Source organism: Nuphar pumila, chromosome 11 (assembly GCF_984573655.1).
Source record: "Nuphar pumila chromosome 11, dmNupPumi1.hap1.1, whole genome shotgun sequence".
NCBI lineage: Eukaryota > Viridiplantae > Streptophyta > Magnoliopsida > Nymphaeales > Nymphaeaceae > Nuphar > Nuphar pumila.
In genome coordinates, this window is record NC_143259.1 from 23546763 (window position 1) to 23563582 (window position 16820).

Here is a 16820-nt window from a genome sequence, read left to right on the forward strand (position 1 = left end):
TGAAGATCCAAAGAGAAGTTGTTATAGCTAACCCACCTGTCAATGGGATGTCGTATGCAGCTCGATTTTCTGACCTCAAGAGTGTGAGAAGGAGTTGGATTGTTGACTGAGACATGATCTGAATGGCTTGATGTTATCGGTCTCTGTCTAGAATAGACAATGCCTTTGTATCTGCCTGGTATTTTTTCTGAATTCTGTGGCCCCGACGTCTCAGTGTTTTCAGACATCTCTTCTTCTTGCTGCATGCAATATGATGAACATGCTTCACTGGAACTAGCAAAAAGTTCTGAACTCAACCAAGGGTAGTAAACTTCAGTTGGTATATTCGTTGCATCAGCTTTGTCATTAAAATTTTGTTCATCAAAGACAACATTTCTTGAGATTCTGATATGTTTGTTGGTGGGATCATAACACCTATATCCTTTGTAGTCATCTGCGTATCCCACAAACCTACACTTCTGGGCCTTGTCTTGAAACTTGTTTCTCAGGGACCGATCAATATGCACATAGCAAACACATTCGAAAACATGTAGATCATGATAACTAGGATGAGCTCCAAAAAGACAGTGATAAGGAGACTTATTTTCCAGAACGACCATCGACAATCTATTTATCACATGCACGGCAGAATGAAAAGCTTCTGTCCATAGGTTGATGAGAAGATTGCTGTCATGAAGCATACTCATGGCACTTTCAACGATATGTCTATGTTTTCGTTCAACAATCTCATTTTGTTGAGGAGTGTGAGGGCAGGACACCCTTCTTCTTGTTCCGTTATTTCGAAGAATAGAAATAAAATCACGGGATGAGAATTCCCCACCTCCATCATATTGGATAAACTGAATGGACTTAGAAAATTGGTTTTTGACCAAAGAAAGAAAACTTTGAAACAAAGAGAAGACTTCTGACTTATTTTTTATGAAATATATTCAAGTGTATCGAGAATAACTATCAACAAAGATTAGATAATATTTGCTTCCGGACCCAGAGACAATTGGGGCGGGTCCCCACACATCAGAACAAATAATCTCAAAAGGTTTTGAAACTATCTTATTAATGGAATGGAAAGGCAATACATGACTCTTGCATAAAAGACAACTGAAACATTTATGACTGCTCTCATCCCCACTAAGGCTTTCTTTTGGAATGAGATTATTAGAAACAAGTTCTTTAATAAAATGACTCCCACAATGTCCTAACCTACTATACCATAAGCATGACTTATTACATTCAGAGATATTAAAAACACTAGCAGAAGAGGATGAACACGACTCTGATGGAAGCTTCGAAATCAGGTGAGAAGAGCGAACATCATGACATGGAGCTTCTTCAAAGACATACATGTTGCCTCGTCTCTTTCCTTCAGCGAATGTTTCCCTCGTGCGTAGGTCCTTGACCTGCACAGAGAAGAGAGTGAATTCAACTGAAGCATTATTATCATCAATAAGTTTGGAGACAGAGACAATATTTTTATTAATGTCTAGAGCATGAAGAACGTCAGAAAGAGTAAGAGTGGAATGTGACATGGGAATGACAGTCTTTCCAACATGTGAAACAGGATGGTGGGATCCGTCTCCAGTGACAATCTTACTTTTTCCAAAATAAGGAATAGGATTAGAAATTTTACCTGCATCACCTGTCACATGAGTCGCTGCCCCATAATCAACAAACCAAGTGCCTTCATCACTCTGCTTCAACTTTAACTCTGACAAGGCAGATATCAGCAAATCTTTAATCTCTCCACTGTCTCTGGTATTTGTGAACTTTCTCTTGGTTTCTATCTATGGACTCTTTCCTTTATTCTCTGGATTATGCCAACAATTCGCCTTGATGTGCCCCTTTTTGTTACAAAGAAAGCAAGTAGGGATGGATCTTGTTCCCTGCCCATGAGTAAACATGTTTGGAGTGGGAAGTAAACCACGCCCTCCGTGTCCACTTCGCCCTTGTCCTCCTCGTCCCCGTCCTCTACCATAAGTCACTCCTGTAGCAAAAACTTCTTGTGAATTTGGATGATTATGAGTTTCTTCAGAGAATCCCTTCAGAGTCATTTCATACTGGATCAATTTAGCTCGTAGCTCATCAAAGGTAGGAAGAACAGGAAGGCACAATAGTGAAGTGACTATCATATTGTAGTCAGATCCCAATCCACTCAGGGTTTGTTGCACCATATCATTGTCACTAACGGCACACCCTATAACTGCAAGCTGATCTGTGATGACATTTATCTTGTTCAAATATTCCATGATGGTCATGGAATCTTTTCTTAACAATTGAAATTCTCTTTTTAGAAAAATTACTCTTGCTTGAGAAACCTGCGAATACGTCTGAACCAGTCGTTCCCAGAGTTGTAGAGCTGTACAATTGTCAGGAATGGCAAGAAGGATCTCTTGAGATAGGGTTGATGTGATGTATGCAACAACTGATTGGTCTTTTCTTTCCCAATTGAGAAACTCAACATTCTTAATGTACATGATTGAACTCGCCCCTTTATCATCTTTTTCTTCTCTCGGAATAAATTCTGGTGGAACTGAAGTGGTTCCATCCAGGTGGCCTAAGAGACCTTGACTCCTTATGAAAGGAATAATTTGCCTCTTCCAGATCAAGAAATTTGAGGTATTCAACTTCGCAGAAACAAGCTGGTTGAGAAAACTTGAAGAAAGATTTGATTGAGAGTGATAGGGATCCATAGAGAATAAGAATCAACAGAAATGTTCAACCCTCGTTCAACTCTCTTTTTTTTTTTCGGCTGTCAGAGGATCACAGACTGTTAAATTCAGAGAATGAAGGAACTTGAACTTTAGAAGAAGACTTACGCAAAAAAAAATCACACGTTAAGTATTCCTTTTTTTTTTGTTTTTTTTTTGCTGGTACAGTAAAGAATGAGGGATTATAATGCACAACAGACACAAGGAATCAAGAGAAACATTATAGCATCTGATTATAAAGAGAGAAACTTTGGAGAAGGTAGAATAAAATGGAATCAAATAATCAATAGGGATAAATTTAATGACTCACGTGAATCAATTCACGAGTTTAATGGCTGGGAGAAACTTGATGCCTCACGTGAACTGCTGCTGTCCATCCACAATCTGGATTCACATGAATAGGGTTCACGTGAATCGCAGATTCACAAAGGGAGAACTCACGTGAGATGTGAGTACACAGGAGGTTGCAGAAAGAGGAACAGACAGAAAAAGAGGAGACGAAGGAGAACAGAAAGAGGGAGAGAAGCGAAAACCTCAAAATTTCTGATCTTTGTCACGAGCCAGAACCCTTTTTTTGCCTCTAGATGGATCTACGCTCTGATACCATGTTAGATTTTCATCTGTACCTGCATTAAGAGAGAGAAAACAGAAAAAGGGAGAGAGAGAGAGAGACGAGAAGGGGAATGCAAATATCGACAGCGGCTGTCACAATTTCACTTAAGAAATCGTGACCTAATGTTGTTAGTATTAATATACTTAAGTATACACAGTGGGTCGGGTCAGGTTTGGTGTAATATCCGAACCCGGATACAAATATAAAACACTTATGCACTTACACAGGAATGAACTCGAGTCTGGGCAGGTGAATAGTGGATTCGGGTCTGGTACAGGATCCAGACCCGAAACACTATTCACCTTTTTCAGATACTTAGATACAAAGTATAATAAGAGAAAATGTAAGAGGTAAACAGAACGTGTAATGAAAACAAACTAATGCCATAAAGAAGAATAAGAATAACAATTTTAACAATCTTTTGAAACTCTATGGTTTCAAAAAGACATAACTACCATCACAGAAAAAATAAGATATCAAGCTTCCAATACAATAGCAATGACATATAAACAAATGAATAGTAAAACATACTCATAGAAATCGAAGTCAGTCACCTACCAGTTAGAGACATACCTATACTGACAAGATGACGTGAGGTGCATACACAACTCACCCCAACGGCTAACTCATATTTCCAACAATAATGAGTTCAGAGGCCAATCAACCATCAATCAGACCCAAGGAAAATGACAACACATCACCCTGAAAATCTAGACTAATAAGATGACATGAGGTGCACACATAACTCGCCTCAACGACTAACCTTGACCCAATAACTACAAGGCCAAAGTAAATGATACATCAAACAAAGTTTTGTAATGGACTAAACAAATACCATAACATTGCATCAAAGAACGCATGACAATAAATTTCAAATAATGTGAGTTCGAATACAATAAGTGACTTGAAAATCATTACTTCAAATCAATTTCAATAAAAATGATTTTATCACATGCAAACAAGGAGTCAATTGTCAATATATCATAAATCTTGTGCAAGCAAAGGCAATCAAGATTATATAAAAAGCAATAGGGAATGACCAAGGAGCTATCTTACATTAGATCATAAGTCCACTAAGGGACCGAAAATAAATATAATAAAGTAAAAGTAGTGGAAGCACAAACACAAAGATTCCAAGTACCACCAATCACTAAGAGTCACAAGAGCTCAAAACATAAAAATGTGCTAGTTTTTTAGAAGAAAAAAGGCCTAACAAAGAGGCATATACACATATAGGGATTCATTAAGAGCACATCATGAATGTTTGCCAAGAGATCATATAAAATATGTAAAACAATGCATTCAAGTACATGATAATAAAGCTTGTGCATGCAATCCAATATAAGTTGTAAAATAATCACAAAACCTACTTGTGTCATATACCCAAGAATATAAAGCTAGAGATAATATTCCATCAAATACAAAAAATCACTCCTTAATCTCATAAATTTAAAACATCGAAGATTATATTCGATCAATCAGTAATCCTTTACAAAATAATTTTGCACAATAAGATGGTTTTAAATATAACAACTTAAAGTTAAACATAATAGCGCAATCTCATGAGACCCTATAAAACATGCATGATATTTCTAACCAATTTATAGCCTCTATGGCTCAATGAGTAAATCATTCAAGAGTTTAAAGCATATTTTTTTGACATAGAAAATTCACATAATATATCAAGAATCATGCTTTGAACTCAAAAAGCATGTAAACATATTCATACGATGATGGAGAGCATACAATATTAAGGAGTACAATAATATATTAAAAATATCATGCATATCACAAGCTAAAATTCATCAAAACATCGTAATATTAAAAAATCACAAGAAAATTTGTGTGAATACACACTCATTAAACGCCATGTAAGGAAGAACATATAATAAAATTGAGTATTTTTGCAAAACATGAAAAACATATAAGAGTTTTTTTTAAAACCACATACTTTTTGCAAATTACACTTATATATATATATATATTATGCTTACACAAAACCATATGTCAAGTTACAATAATTTTTGCAAGTTCTACTTTCAATGAATTTACGAAAAACATATTCATTTTAAAATAATTTCATTTTAAAAACATATGCCATAAAGTCTTGAATCCAAGCCATCTAACAAGTCAGAATTTTTCTTTGAAGCATGATTACAAATAAGACTCCAAGACCATGATGCCTTGCTTTGATACCATGTCACGAAGTGGTGCGGAATCCAAGTCACTCCAAATCGTAGGCCAAATGCCAATAGAAATGTATTTGAATACTAACAATATGCAAACTTGATACAAGTTGTTTGAATAAATGATTTCATTCATAATGGATAATGAAATACATAAAAAAGTAAATACATAAGATCCTCACTACAATACACTAAAACACACACAAAAAAGTCTAAAACTACCCATTACTCTCTCAACATACAAGGCACACTCCCAACCCTTTTTATAGAGAAGAGAGGGCGAATAGAGGATGATAGAAGAAGGGAAGAACCATTCTAGCCGTTGGAGAGGATCCAACGGCTAAAAATACAATCGTTGGTCCCTCTCCAACTGTTATATAAGTCAACTTTAGTTGACTTAGTCAACCAAAGTTGACTATAATATATATATATATATATATATATATACTGTTAAAATGTAAAACTGTACATATATGTATATATAATAATATTATATTATTATTATATATATATAAATACATTTTTCATTTCTTTCTTTTCTGTAATTTTTTCCTTTATTTTTATTTTGTCTTTATGTCATCTAGTTCAGTTTGAACTAGAATGACTGTTGCTAGTCAAGTCCTGTCCAGACTTGACTAGCAATAGAGCTGTTGGACTGACACAATCCAACAGCTCTTAATAGAGCTGTTGGACCGACACATTCCAACAACTCTAAATAGAGTTGTTGGACTGTGTCCAACAGCTCTATTGAGTCCTCTTTCAGCTGTGTATATAAAGGGGTGCAGGCCCTCTTGTATTTTATTCCAATGCTTCTTAAGCAATTGGTTTTTCATATCAATAAAGAATACATTTTTATTTTTATTTTCTTTCCAGTTATACCCTTTTTAAGGGTTATGCTTTAGTGTCATTCTTGACACTTGCCCTTGTTAATCTAAGCTCGTGTTTCGAAGATCCCCATTTCATTTCATGGTATCAGAGCCGCAAAAGTACTAAATCTTGAGGAAAAGATGCCTCGGTTTCCGTGCCCGTTTGCAAAAGTGTTCGCCACTTGAAGAGAAGTGTTTTATCACTTCATTGGAGAAGATTTCACATCTTGTTGTATTGTTTTTTTTTCTTCTTTCTTTTTCATTTTCCTTCTTGTTTCTCTTCTATCCCTATTCTTTCTCTCCTTGTAATCGATGGATGACAATGATAAAGTCACCATCATGCCTATGAAACTAAGTGATACGAACTATGTAACATGGGCTTCAATCATGAAGCACCATATATGGGGAAAAGGCTTATGGGGGATTGTGGATGGTTCCGATTCGGAACCTAAGCTATCTCTTACTAAAAAGGAGGGAGATAAAGTGGTCCCTCGGAAGAAGAGAAAATCAAGGCTATTGCCTCATACGAGAAGAAATGGAAAGAATGGAGAATATCTCATGCGAAGATAATGTCATGGCTTATCAATAGCGTTGACATTAAAAAATGCTCAAGTCTTGCCAAATTTGATCATGCCGATAAGGCATGGGAATACCTTAAGAATATGTATTCCCTTAAAGATATTGCACACGTGTGCAACCTCCAAGAAAAAGTTCGAATGATGACACAAGGAGACAAAACTATTCGTGAATATTACAATGGGTTGTCCGAACTTTGGGAAGAACTTTCCCTTTTAGAACCAAAGTGGCATTGTGCCGAAGACATCGAGCTTCGTCAGAAACAACTCGATGCTGAACATTTTTACCAGTTTATCACTGAATTAAAGCCGGAATTTGAAACCACTAAATCGGCCCTACTTCATCGGGGAAAAATTTCTTCTATTGTTGAAACTATTGAAGAGTTAACAATAGAAAATCGTCTCCGGAAAGGTTCTTTAAAAATTGAAGATGATTCCGTTTTAGCCGTGTCTAGACCAGGGAATCATGTTCGATCATATAGGCCTCCTCACTTTAACCGACAAAATGGTGACTATGATAAGAAGAAAGTTATTTGTCATCACTGTCATGAACCGGGACACTACAGGCCACAATGTCCCAAACTTAAGGAGCTGAGAGAAAAAAGAGCTGCAATTGCTGGATCGGAGCCTAAAGATCAGGATGCACCAGTTTCCCTGGCCCAACTAATGAAGATTCTTCAGCCTCTCATCAAAGGTGCCTCTTCCTCATCTGAAGCTTCAACCGGTGCAGCAGCCTCATCTTTTTCTGATCTAGGTAAAATTTCTTGGCTTCTTGACTCTGGTGCATCTTTTCATATGACCCCAAATAATCAAAGTCTATCCAAATGTGTTAAAAATAAAACAAGTGTGTCAAAGGTCTTTACTGCTGATGGGACTTCTCTTGAAATAGAAGGAATAGGAAATTTTGAAAAAATTTATAAAACAAAATTTTTTTTTATTCCAGAAATTAGACATGTTCCCAAATTAAATTTAAATCTTTTATCTGTATCTCAAATTTCTGATTATGGGTGTAATATTTCTTTTTCTTCTCATGGTTGTTGGGTACATGATCGCCAGTCAGGCAAACTGATTGGGGAATGCCATAGAGAAGGAGGACTCTATTACATGAATTTTTTGGAAATGCCGAAGAAAGCTTTTTGTTATAATATTCAAAAAATAGAGTTTGAACTATGGCATAAGAGACTTGGTCACCCACATATAGCCAAAATCCAACATTTTCCAAATCTAGGGAAATTTTGTAACTCTGAATCATTTGATTGTAAAGATTGTATTCTCGGCAAAATGAAAAGATTACCATTTCAGACCAAAACCTTTTTCTCTTCAAGACCACTTGAATTAATACACTCGGATGTTTGGGGTCCTGCACCAGTAATTTCTAAAGGAGGATTTGTTTACTATGTTATTTTTGTCGATGATTTCTCCCGACATACGTGGATGTACTTTCTCAAACATAAGTCTGAAGTATTTTCATACTTTCAAACTTTTCATAATATGGTTAAAAACAAGTTTCAAAATGATATTACTATTTTTCGCACAGATTCAGTGGGAGAGTTTTTATCTACAGATTTTCAAAATTATCTTAAATTGCATGGCATCACACATCAAAGATCTTGTCCTTACACCTCAACAAAATGGACTGGCAGAACGAAAACATCGCCATATTATAGAAACCACTAGGACTTTATTAATAGCAAATCAAGTCCCGAAAGACTTTTGGGCAGAAGCTGCCTTAACTGCCACCTATCTCATTAATAGGATGCCATCTTCTTCGTTACAAAATATCACTCCCATTGAAAAACTTATGAACATTTCTCCAGACTACTCTAGACTAAGAATATTTGGGTGCAAATGTTTCATATTTACTGACAAAAATGATAAACTTTCCCCTCGTGCGATTCTCTGTGCCTTTTTAGGATATGCTGAAAACCAGAAAGGTTATAGATGTTTTGGCTTCAAAAATAATAAACTATATGTGTCTAGAAATGTTTTCTTTCTTGAAAAGGAGAGCTTCTTTGATTTTAGAAAATTAAAAGACGTCACTGAGTACTCTTTTTTGCTAGATCTAACATCAACATTTGATGAATATGACCTTGACTGTAACTTTGATGATGATCAAAGAATTATTGATCTTAATGTTGAAAATGAAGAAGTTCATAGGGATACTAGTATTCAATATTCCAGGCGACAAGAGTCTAATCCTCCATGTGCACTTGAGAAATATTCTAACATTTCAACTAGACAATCCTCCCGAATCTCGAGGCCTCCAGGAAAGTTTGTATCATACGAGTCTTTCTCACCCACATATAGGGCAATTATTGCATTAATTCACTCATATGAAGAACCATCCACATATTTTCAAGCAAAAAATGATATCAAATGGATAGAAGCCATGAAAGCTGAATTAGATGCACTTGAAAAGGCTTCTACATGGAATATTCAAGATCTTCCTCCAGGGAAGAAAACTATAGGATGTCGATGGGTTTATAAAATTAAAACCAAGAGTGATGGTACTCTTGAAAGATATAAAGCTCGTTTAGTAGCCAAAGGTTATGCCCAAGAATATGAGATTGATTATGAAGAAACCTTTGCTCCGGTGGCTCGTATGACTACTGTCCGAACCTTAATTGCCTTAGCTTCTATCAAAAAATGATCTATTTTTCAAATGGATGTCAAAAATGCTTTTTTAAATGGAAAGCTAGTTGAAGAAGTATATATGGAACCTCCTCCTGGTCTAAGTATTCCTAAGGGTAAAGTCCTTCGCTTAGAAAAAGCTCTTTATGGACTTAAACAAGCACCAAAAGCTTGGTATGATAGGTTTAGTCGTGTTATGATTGATATTGGTTTTCAATTCTGTTTAACTGACACTGCTTTGTTTATTAAGAATTCTGATGCAGGGATCATTGTGCTTCTTCTTTATGTGGATGATATGATCATCACCGGAAGCGATAAACAGGGAGTTGAAACAGTCAAAACACTTCTTAAATCTCATTTTGAAATGACTGATTTGGGCTTGTTGAGATATTTTTTAGGCATTGAAGTTGCTTATTCTCCTAGAGGATATTTATTATCTCAGACTAAATTTGCTTTTGATATTGTTTTCAGGTCTGGTATTACTGATGATAAGAAAGTTGACACTCCAGAAGTTGTTAATGTTAAAATGAAGATTGATGATGGAGAACTTCTTGCAGACCCTACTCCTTACAGACAGCTTGTCGGGGCACTTATCCATTACCCGACCAGATATAGCACATGCTGTTCATACAACAAGTCAATTTCAACATGCTCCTACTTCTGTTCATATGGGAGCAGTCATGCATATTATCAGATACATCAAGTCCTCTCTTTCACGAGGACTTTTCTTATCTTCCTCCTCTTCTCTTGATTTAATTGCATATACTGATGCTGATTGGGGAGGTGATCCCAATAACAGACACTCAACCACTGGCTTTTGTGTCTTTTTAGGGGAATCATTGATCTCGTGGAGGTGTAAAAAGCAGCAGAAGGTATCTCTCTCATTCACCGAAGCTGAATACAGAGCCATGACAACCACGACCATGGAAGTAGTTTGGCTCCGACGACTGCTTAAGCAACAAAGGCTTCACAAATGTGTTGTGACAACAAAAGTGCGATCTACATTGCCAGTAACAGAACATTCCACGAACGCACCAAACACATCGAAATGGATTGTTACTACGTCAGAGAGGAATATCTACACGGGATAATTGATCTGCCATATGTCACTTCAGAATATCAGTTAGCATATTTCTTTACAAAGCCTCTCGCTGCTCCCCGATTTCACTTTCTCTTAGACAAACTTTCGCTCATTGTACCGTAAGTTTGAGGGGGAGTGTTAAAATGTAAAACTGTACATATATGTATATATAATAATATTATATTATTATTATTATATATATATATATATAAATACATTTTTCATTTCTTTCTTTTCTGTAATTTTTTTCCTTTATTTTTATTTTTTGTCTTTATGTCATCTAGTTCAGTTTGAACTAGAATGACTGTTGCTAGTCAAGTCCTGTCCAGACTTGACTAGCAATAGAGCTGTTGGACTGACACAGTCCAACAACTTAAGAGTTGTTGGACTGACACATTCCAACAGCTCTAAATAGAGCTGTTGGACTGTGTCCAACAGCTCTATTGAGTCCTCTTTCAGCTTTGTATATAAAGGGGTGCAGCCCCTCTTGTATTTTATTCCAATGCTTCTTAAGCAATTGGTTTTTCATATCAATAAAGAATACATTTTTATTTTCTTTCCAGTTATACCCTTTTTAAGGGTTATGCTTTAGTGTCATTCTTGACACTTGCCCTTGTTAATCTAAGCTCGTGTTTCGAAGATCCCCATTTCATTTCATATACATCCATTTTAACAGGAGGCAACCTCTTTGGCTCCCGGTACACTCCTTCAAATTAGTCGAACAAGGATTGTAGCTTTTCTAGTAGTTGGCATGGCCCACCCTCATCATGCAGGCCAACTAAATGTAGCATGCAGGCACATGGGTTAGCTTGAAATAGGTAGACTGCATGCTTCCCATCTATGCTTCATGGGACAAAATTGGGCCGGGCTTTGATCTCTGCTGCACATCCCCCATGCTCAAATTGAATGCTCATTTTTATGAAATCTCGTCGCTTTCCTGATTCTCTTGAGCCACCGCATTTTCCGGCATTATGTCAGCACCCTTCAGGGTAAAGGAAATACCCCACCTGAAATTTCTCACATTGCACCTCTATCTCTACATCAAAACACTTCTATTTACTTCTTAGCTTGCTACCATTATCGACTATCACATCAAATGTGGGTTGTGCATGCATGTGGATGACCATCTTTTTGGCCTTGGTGTTGCGAACAAGTTTATGCATAGTTCCTGCATCTACTAAAATCAAATTTAGAGCGATTCTTTTAGCATACTGGTCACCTGCATGCTTGTGGAAAGTGATGCTCGCCAATGTATAGGACATCACAAGCGCCTTGCCATTTTCTTCCAATTCTTAAGTTTATTCTTCATTCTCTATGATGCCTCTATCCTTGATTACATATTCAATTCCTTGCACCATTTTCGGGTTCTATTTATCATCACAATTGTAACATAGCCCCCTTCTCCAGTGTTCCACCGTTTGCTCCAAAGTCACTCTTCGGTATTACATTCATGGGCACCATGGGTGTGTTCATGAACTTGCCCTTCAAATTAATTGTCTTTAGGTCTCTAACCACTTGAGCCCAAGGCAATTCCCTAGTGCACTGATTGTTTAGCAGCTATGGGGCTCATCTATGCACCTGGAGGTGCTTCTCCTCCACAATGCAGGTGATGTCAAAACATTGAGCATTGTTTTCCAGTTTTGTCACCTGCACCTTCGCCATGATATCTTCGCGCAGGCCTCCTATGAATGAGATGATTGGTACTTCTCGAGCTTTACTTTCATCATATTGCTTAAATTCTGAAATTCGGCTTGGTATTCATGTATGTTTTGCTAAATTTTAGAAAGAGGTAATTGAAATGAGGTAAGAAGAAGGCTCAAACCAGATAATCAGAACTCCGACAACTCCTTTCCAAGTTGGTTCTAGTTTGACCATCATACTGTCTGTACCACTTCACAAGTTTGTTGCCAAGATAAAACAAAGTGAGCATGACAGTTTGGTTGGTTGGGGTATTTTGATACTTGAAAACCTAGTATGCATTGAAAACCGAATAAGTGGATCCTCCCCAACAAATGGAGGAAACTTTGAGCTCACTGTGTGCACCTACACAAGCCTTCTGGTGATCTGGAACCTTCTCTTTTATGTTTCTTTTCCAGTGGTGTTCTGCTGGTTTGCTCAATGCTATGATCACCATCTGGTTGGTTAAATGTTGCAATGAATCTTGGATTTCTTCAGGCCATTGTGTGTTAACTCATGGAATGAACCTTTTTTTGAATCTCTCTCTTAGCATCAACACATCCCGAGATCGTGCTGCTTTGATACTAACCAATGCATTAGTTTGAACTCAGACAGTAATGCCATTGGCATAGGCCGAGGCTGACCACTCCCTAGCTTGGCTGAGGGTCAAGTTATCACCAAGTGTTGCTGGCACCTTGGGGCTTTTGGTGATTGGGATAACCCCCCAACTCAACTCCTTTGCTAAGGAAATCAACCATGTCACTGTCTCTAGAATGTGTGCAATTGACTCCAAGGAAGGTTGGCTCATCCTGGTCTGCGTCTCCCTCTAGGGAAGACATCATGAGAGAGAGAGAGAGTCCTAATTCAATAAATTCCTTCTCTTAGAAGTAGAAGGGCCTCCATTCCATTCCATTCATAGCATAATCTCGTCAGTACTGTTCTTCCCTTTTATGACTCAACTCTAATGGGTTAACTGGACTAAAAGCACTAAGACGACCCACTCCAAAAGGCCCTAACTACAAGATCAACAAAGCTACTGAACTACTTACATCAAGACTACTCCCATACGCTTAGAACAAACCTACTGCATAAGCAATTTCAGGGAAGTGTAGCTGCCTCTTTAGCACAGATACTTGGAAAATTACTGGAAGACTCACAGATATCCTATATTGGCTGTCCATGACTTGCAAAGTCAACCACCATTGACACTCTTGTGCTAGGGAGCCTTTCCACAGCCATGTGTGCATTTTATTGATTATAGTGTGCAGGTCCATCTTTTCATAAATCCATCATTTCATCCAGTATAAATGCATATGCAAAGTATAATCACATAAGTAGGGCCCAGATCACGAGTTTTTGAAGTAACCCAATGCCACACATACTTGGGAAATTATGGTTAGCATGGATTTTGAGGTTTTCAGAAAACCACTTTAGTAGTAAATTTTTAAGAAATCCATCACTCTCACATGTCTACAATGAGGTTAGATTTATGAAGCAACCATGTATCATAGGCTCTTCGACAAAAATCATGGTCATCATGGATTGCCCTCAGAATCACATACCTCATGTTTTTCCAAGAAACCCATTTTTTGGTGAACAATTTTTTCCTCAACCTGATTAATATTAGTCACCTTTTCAAATTCTTGGTGAGGCATGCGATGCAATGGAAGTGCTGACACCTAGTGGCTTGATGTCGGCATTTTGGACACAAAGGATAAACATGTACTTTGACTGAGGTCTCTCTCTTTTACCTTGTCCTAATTACATTAAGTGTTGCATTATGTTAACCCCTGGGTCTGGACTTTAAATCCCATTAATGCCTGTAATTGGAAGGGTTTCTTTAAGCTCCAACTTTAATACATGGAGGAACATGCATGACACAATTCAATGCATGATTTACTACTTTGTGAATCTTTGTATGCTTTGACTTGCATGACTGCCTATATTGTAGAACTCAAAATATGATATAACCAATTTGTGGCTCTGTTTTAAAGGAGGGGAATCATCTTAGCTAAGCAAAGTTACAGATCCTCCTCCATGTAGAAAGTGTATGTGCTCTATGCAATTAAAATGTTCAAGTTTCTATGTTTCTTAGTAGAAGAAGGCATACCTTCTATCTTATTTTACTAGGCATTAGATATAATTGAATCAAATGTGATTCCTATTGAAAGCATATCTTTTGGATATGCATAGGAAACTGGAATACTCTATAAATAAGCTATAGGTCGGACTTACATAGTCACAAAAAGTAAGCAGTGAGAATTCTGCGAATCACACTTCATGGGAAAGAAATCTGCTCAGTTTTGCATTCAATGACCATCTGCAGGTCCGATAGCCATTGTGAGGGCAAATGATTTGCTTTCTTTGTTACATTTATCTTCTAGAGCCATCTCCATGGACATAGAGGTGTCAATGGACCTAGGAAGTATATAATATCATGGTGATGTATCTGTAATTTTTTCTTCAGCAGATTTTTCTTAAAGAATTTCTGGTTTGATTAAATTTTATTTTATAAATTATGTATTTGCTTATTAAAAGCTAATTTATGGTCTGTTAACTGACCTGAGTTTGGCATGTTGATTTTTGCTGCATTATTGTGGCTATATAATTTCTTTAGCTCTTGTTTTATGCTGATTATTTTGCGTTTGTGATGACCAATGACTTCTGCATTGACAGTCACGAGCTTCTCCTATTTGAGGCCTTAAGGGAGGGCCTAGAAGAAGAGATGGACAGTGATCCTCGGGTATGTGTTATGGGAGAGGATGTTGGTCATTATGGAGGATCATACAAAGTCACCAAGGGCTTGGCAGCAAAGTATGGTGATCTGAGGGTACTTGATACTCCAATTGCGGAGAATTCTTTCACAGGCATGGCTGTTGGAGCAGCAATGACAGGCTTAAGGCCAATTGTAGAAGGAATGAACATGGGCTTCCTTCTGTTAGCCTTCAATCAAATATCAAATAACTGTGGCATGCTTCACTATACCTCGGGGGGACAGTTTACTATTCCCATTGTTGTCAGAGGACCAGGTGGTGTTGGCCGGCAACTGGGTGCGGAGCATTCTCAACGCCTTGAATCATATTTTCAATCTGTCCCTGGTCTCCAGATGGTTGCATGTTCAACTCCCTACAATGCAAAGGGTTTAATGAAAGCTGCAATCAGGAGCGAGAACCCAGTTATATTATTTGAGCATGTCTTGTTGTATAATCTGAAAGAGAGAATACCAGATGAAGAGTACATCTGCTCACTGGAGGAGGCAGAGATGGTGCGGTCTGGGGAGCATGTTACAATTCTTACGTACTCACGCATGAGATATCATGTGATGCAGGCAGCAAAGACTCTTGTTAACAAAGGTTATGATCCAGAAATCATTGACATAAGGTCGCTTAAGCCATTTGACCTATACACAATTGGGAATTCAGTAAAGAAAACACACCGAGTTCTGATTGTGGAGGAGTGTATGCGGACAGGTGGGATTGGTGCCAGCCTTAGAGCGGCCATAATTGAGGACTTCTGGGACTATTTGGATGCACCCATAATGTGCTTGTCATCACAGGATGTACCAACACCATATGCAGGCCCCCTGGAGGAATGGACTGTGGTTCAGCCAGCACAGATTGTGACTGCAGTTGAGCAGTTGTGCAAGTAATGCTTTATGATAGTAAGTTTTGTCAGTCATTTAGCTTAACGATTATTGGTACTTGTCTGGTCTTGAGCAAGATTGAGATCCATTCCGAGGTTATTGTGTGGCTGTTTATGATGCGCTGTGATTCTTTTGGTTTGTGAAGTTTCTTTGTGTTGATGAGGGGTTTTAGATTTTGGCAGAAAGATCTATAATTTCCTAATCTTAGTAATGTTAGTGAACTATTTCCTCATTTTGTAGTGTTGGAGAAAAATGCTTGTCATATTGAGAATTCATTTACCTGGCTTGCTTGCACATTTTATGATTGGTTTCCTTCTGTGGCATTCATGTCGCATGTTTCTCTGAATAGTGTTTAATAATATTTCAAACTGAGAAATGGATAAGATGCAACTCTCGTACCACTAAACCATACATGAACATCGAGTTGAGGACCCAGAATGTTATTTTTTGATTGGATCCCAGTTGGCACCACAATATCAGGCTCAAGTTTCACACTCACTTTTTATGGTGGTACTCTTTAAGATAACATACATTTACATGCAGTTATCAAAGAAAAGGTGAGTGAAACTAGATCGGGAAGAGCAAGCCAAACAGGAAAACAGTCACTAGCTTTGCAACGCAAAGAAAGGTCAGTCATGTAAGAGTGTCAAAATCTCAGTGTTAGCTCTGAAAAGAGGAAAAAGAGTTTGTGTAAACTCTCTGTAAATGAGTTTGTCTTTTTAGCTCCTGTTGGCCTTGGTGGGAATAGCTATGATGTGCTTTTCTTGAAGTGATCTTGGCATTTCTCAGTGAGTTAGCATTGCTGTCTTTCCTTTATCGGTGAGGCATGTAGAATTGCAGTCA

General features: G+C 37.5%; 1 protein-coding gene across 1 annotated transcript in view; it reads left to right on the forward strand.

Moving 5' to 3' along the window:
* Positions 1 to 16278, forward strand: part of LOC149822192 (Transketolase family protein) — a 29608-nt gene extending 13330 nt beyond the window's left edge. The window contains exon 4 of the mRNA XM_089981473.1: positions 15011 to 16278. Coding sequence (XP_089837599.1) covers positions 15011 to 15983 — 973 coding nt within the window. The 3' untranslated portion in view covers positions 15984 to 16278. The remainder of the gene's footprint in view (positions 1 to 15010) is intronic.
* The last annotated feature ends 542 nt before the right edge of the window (positions 16279 to 16820 follow it).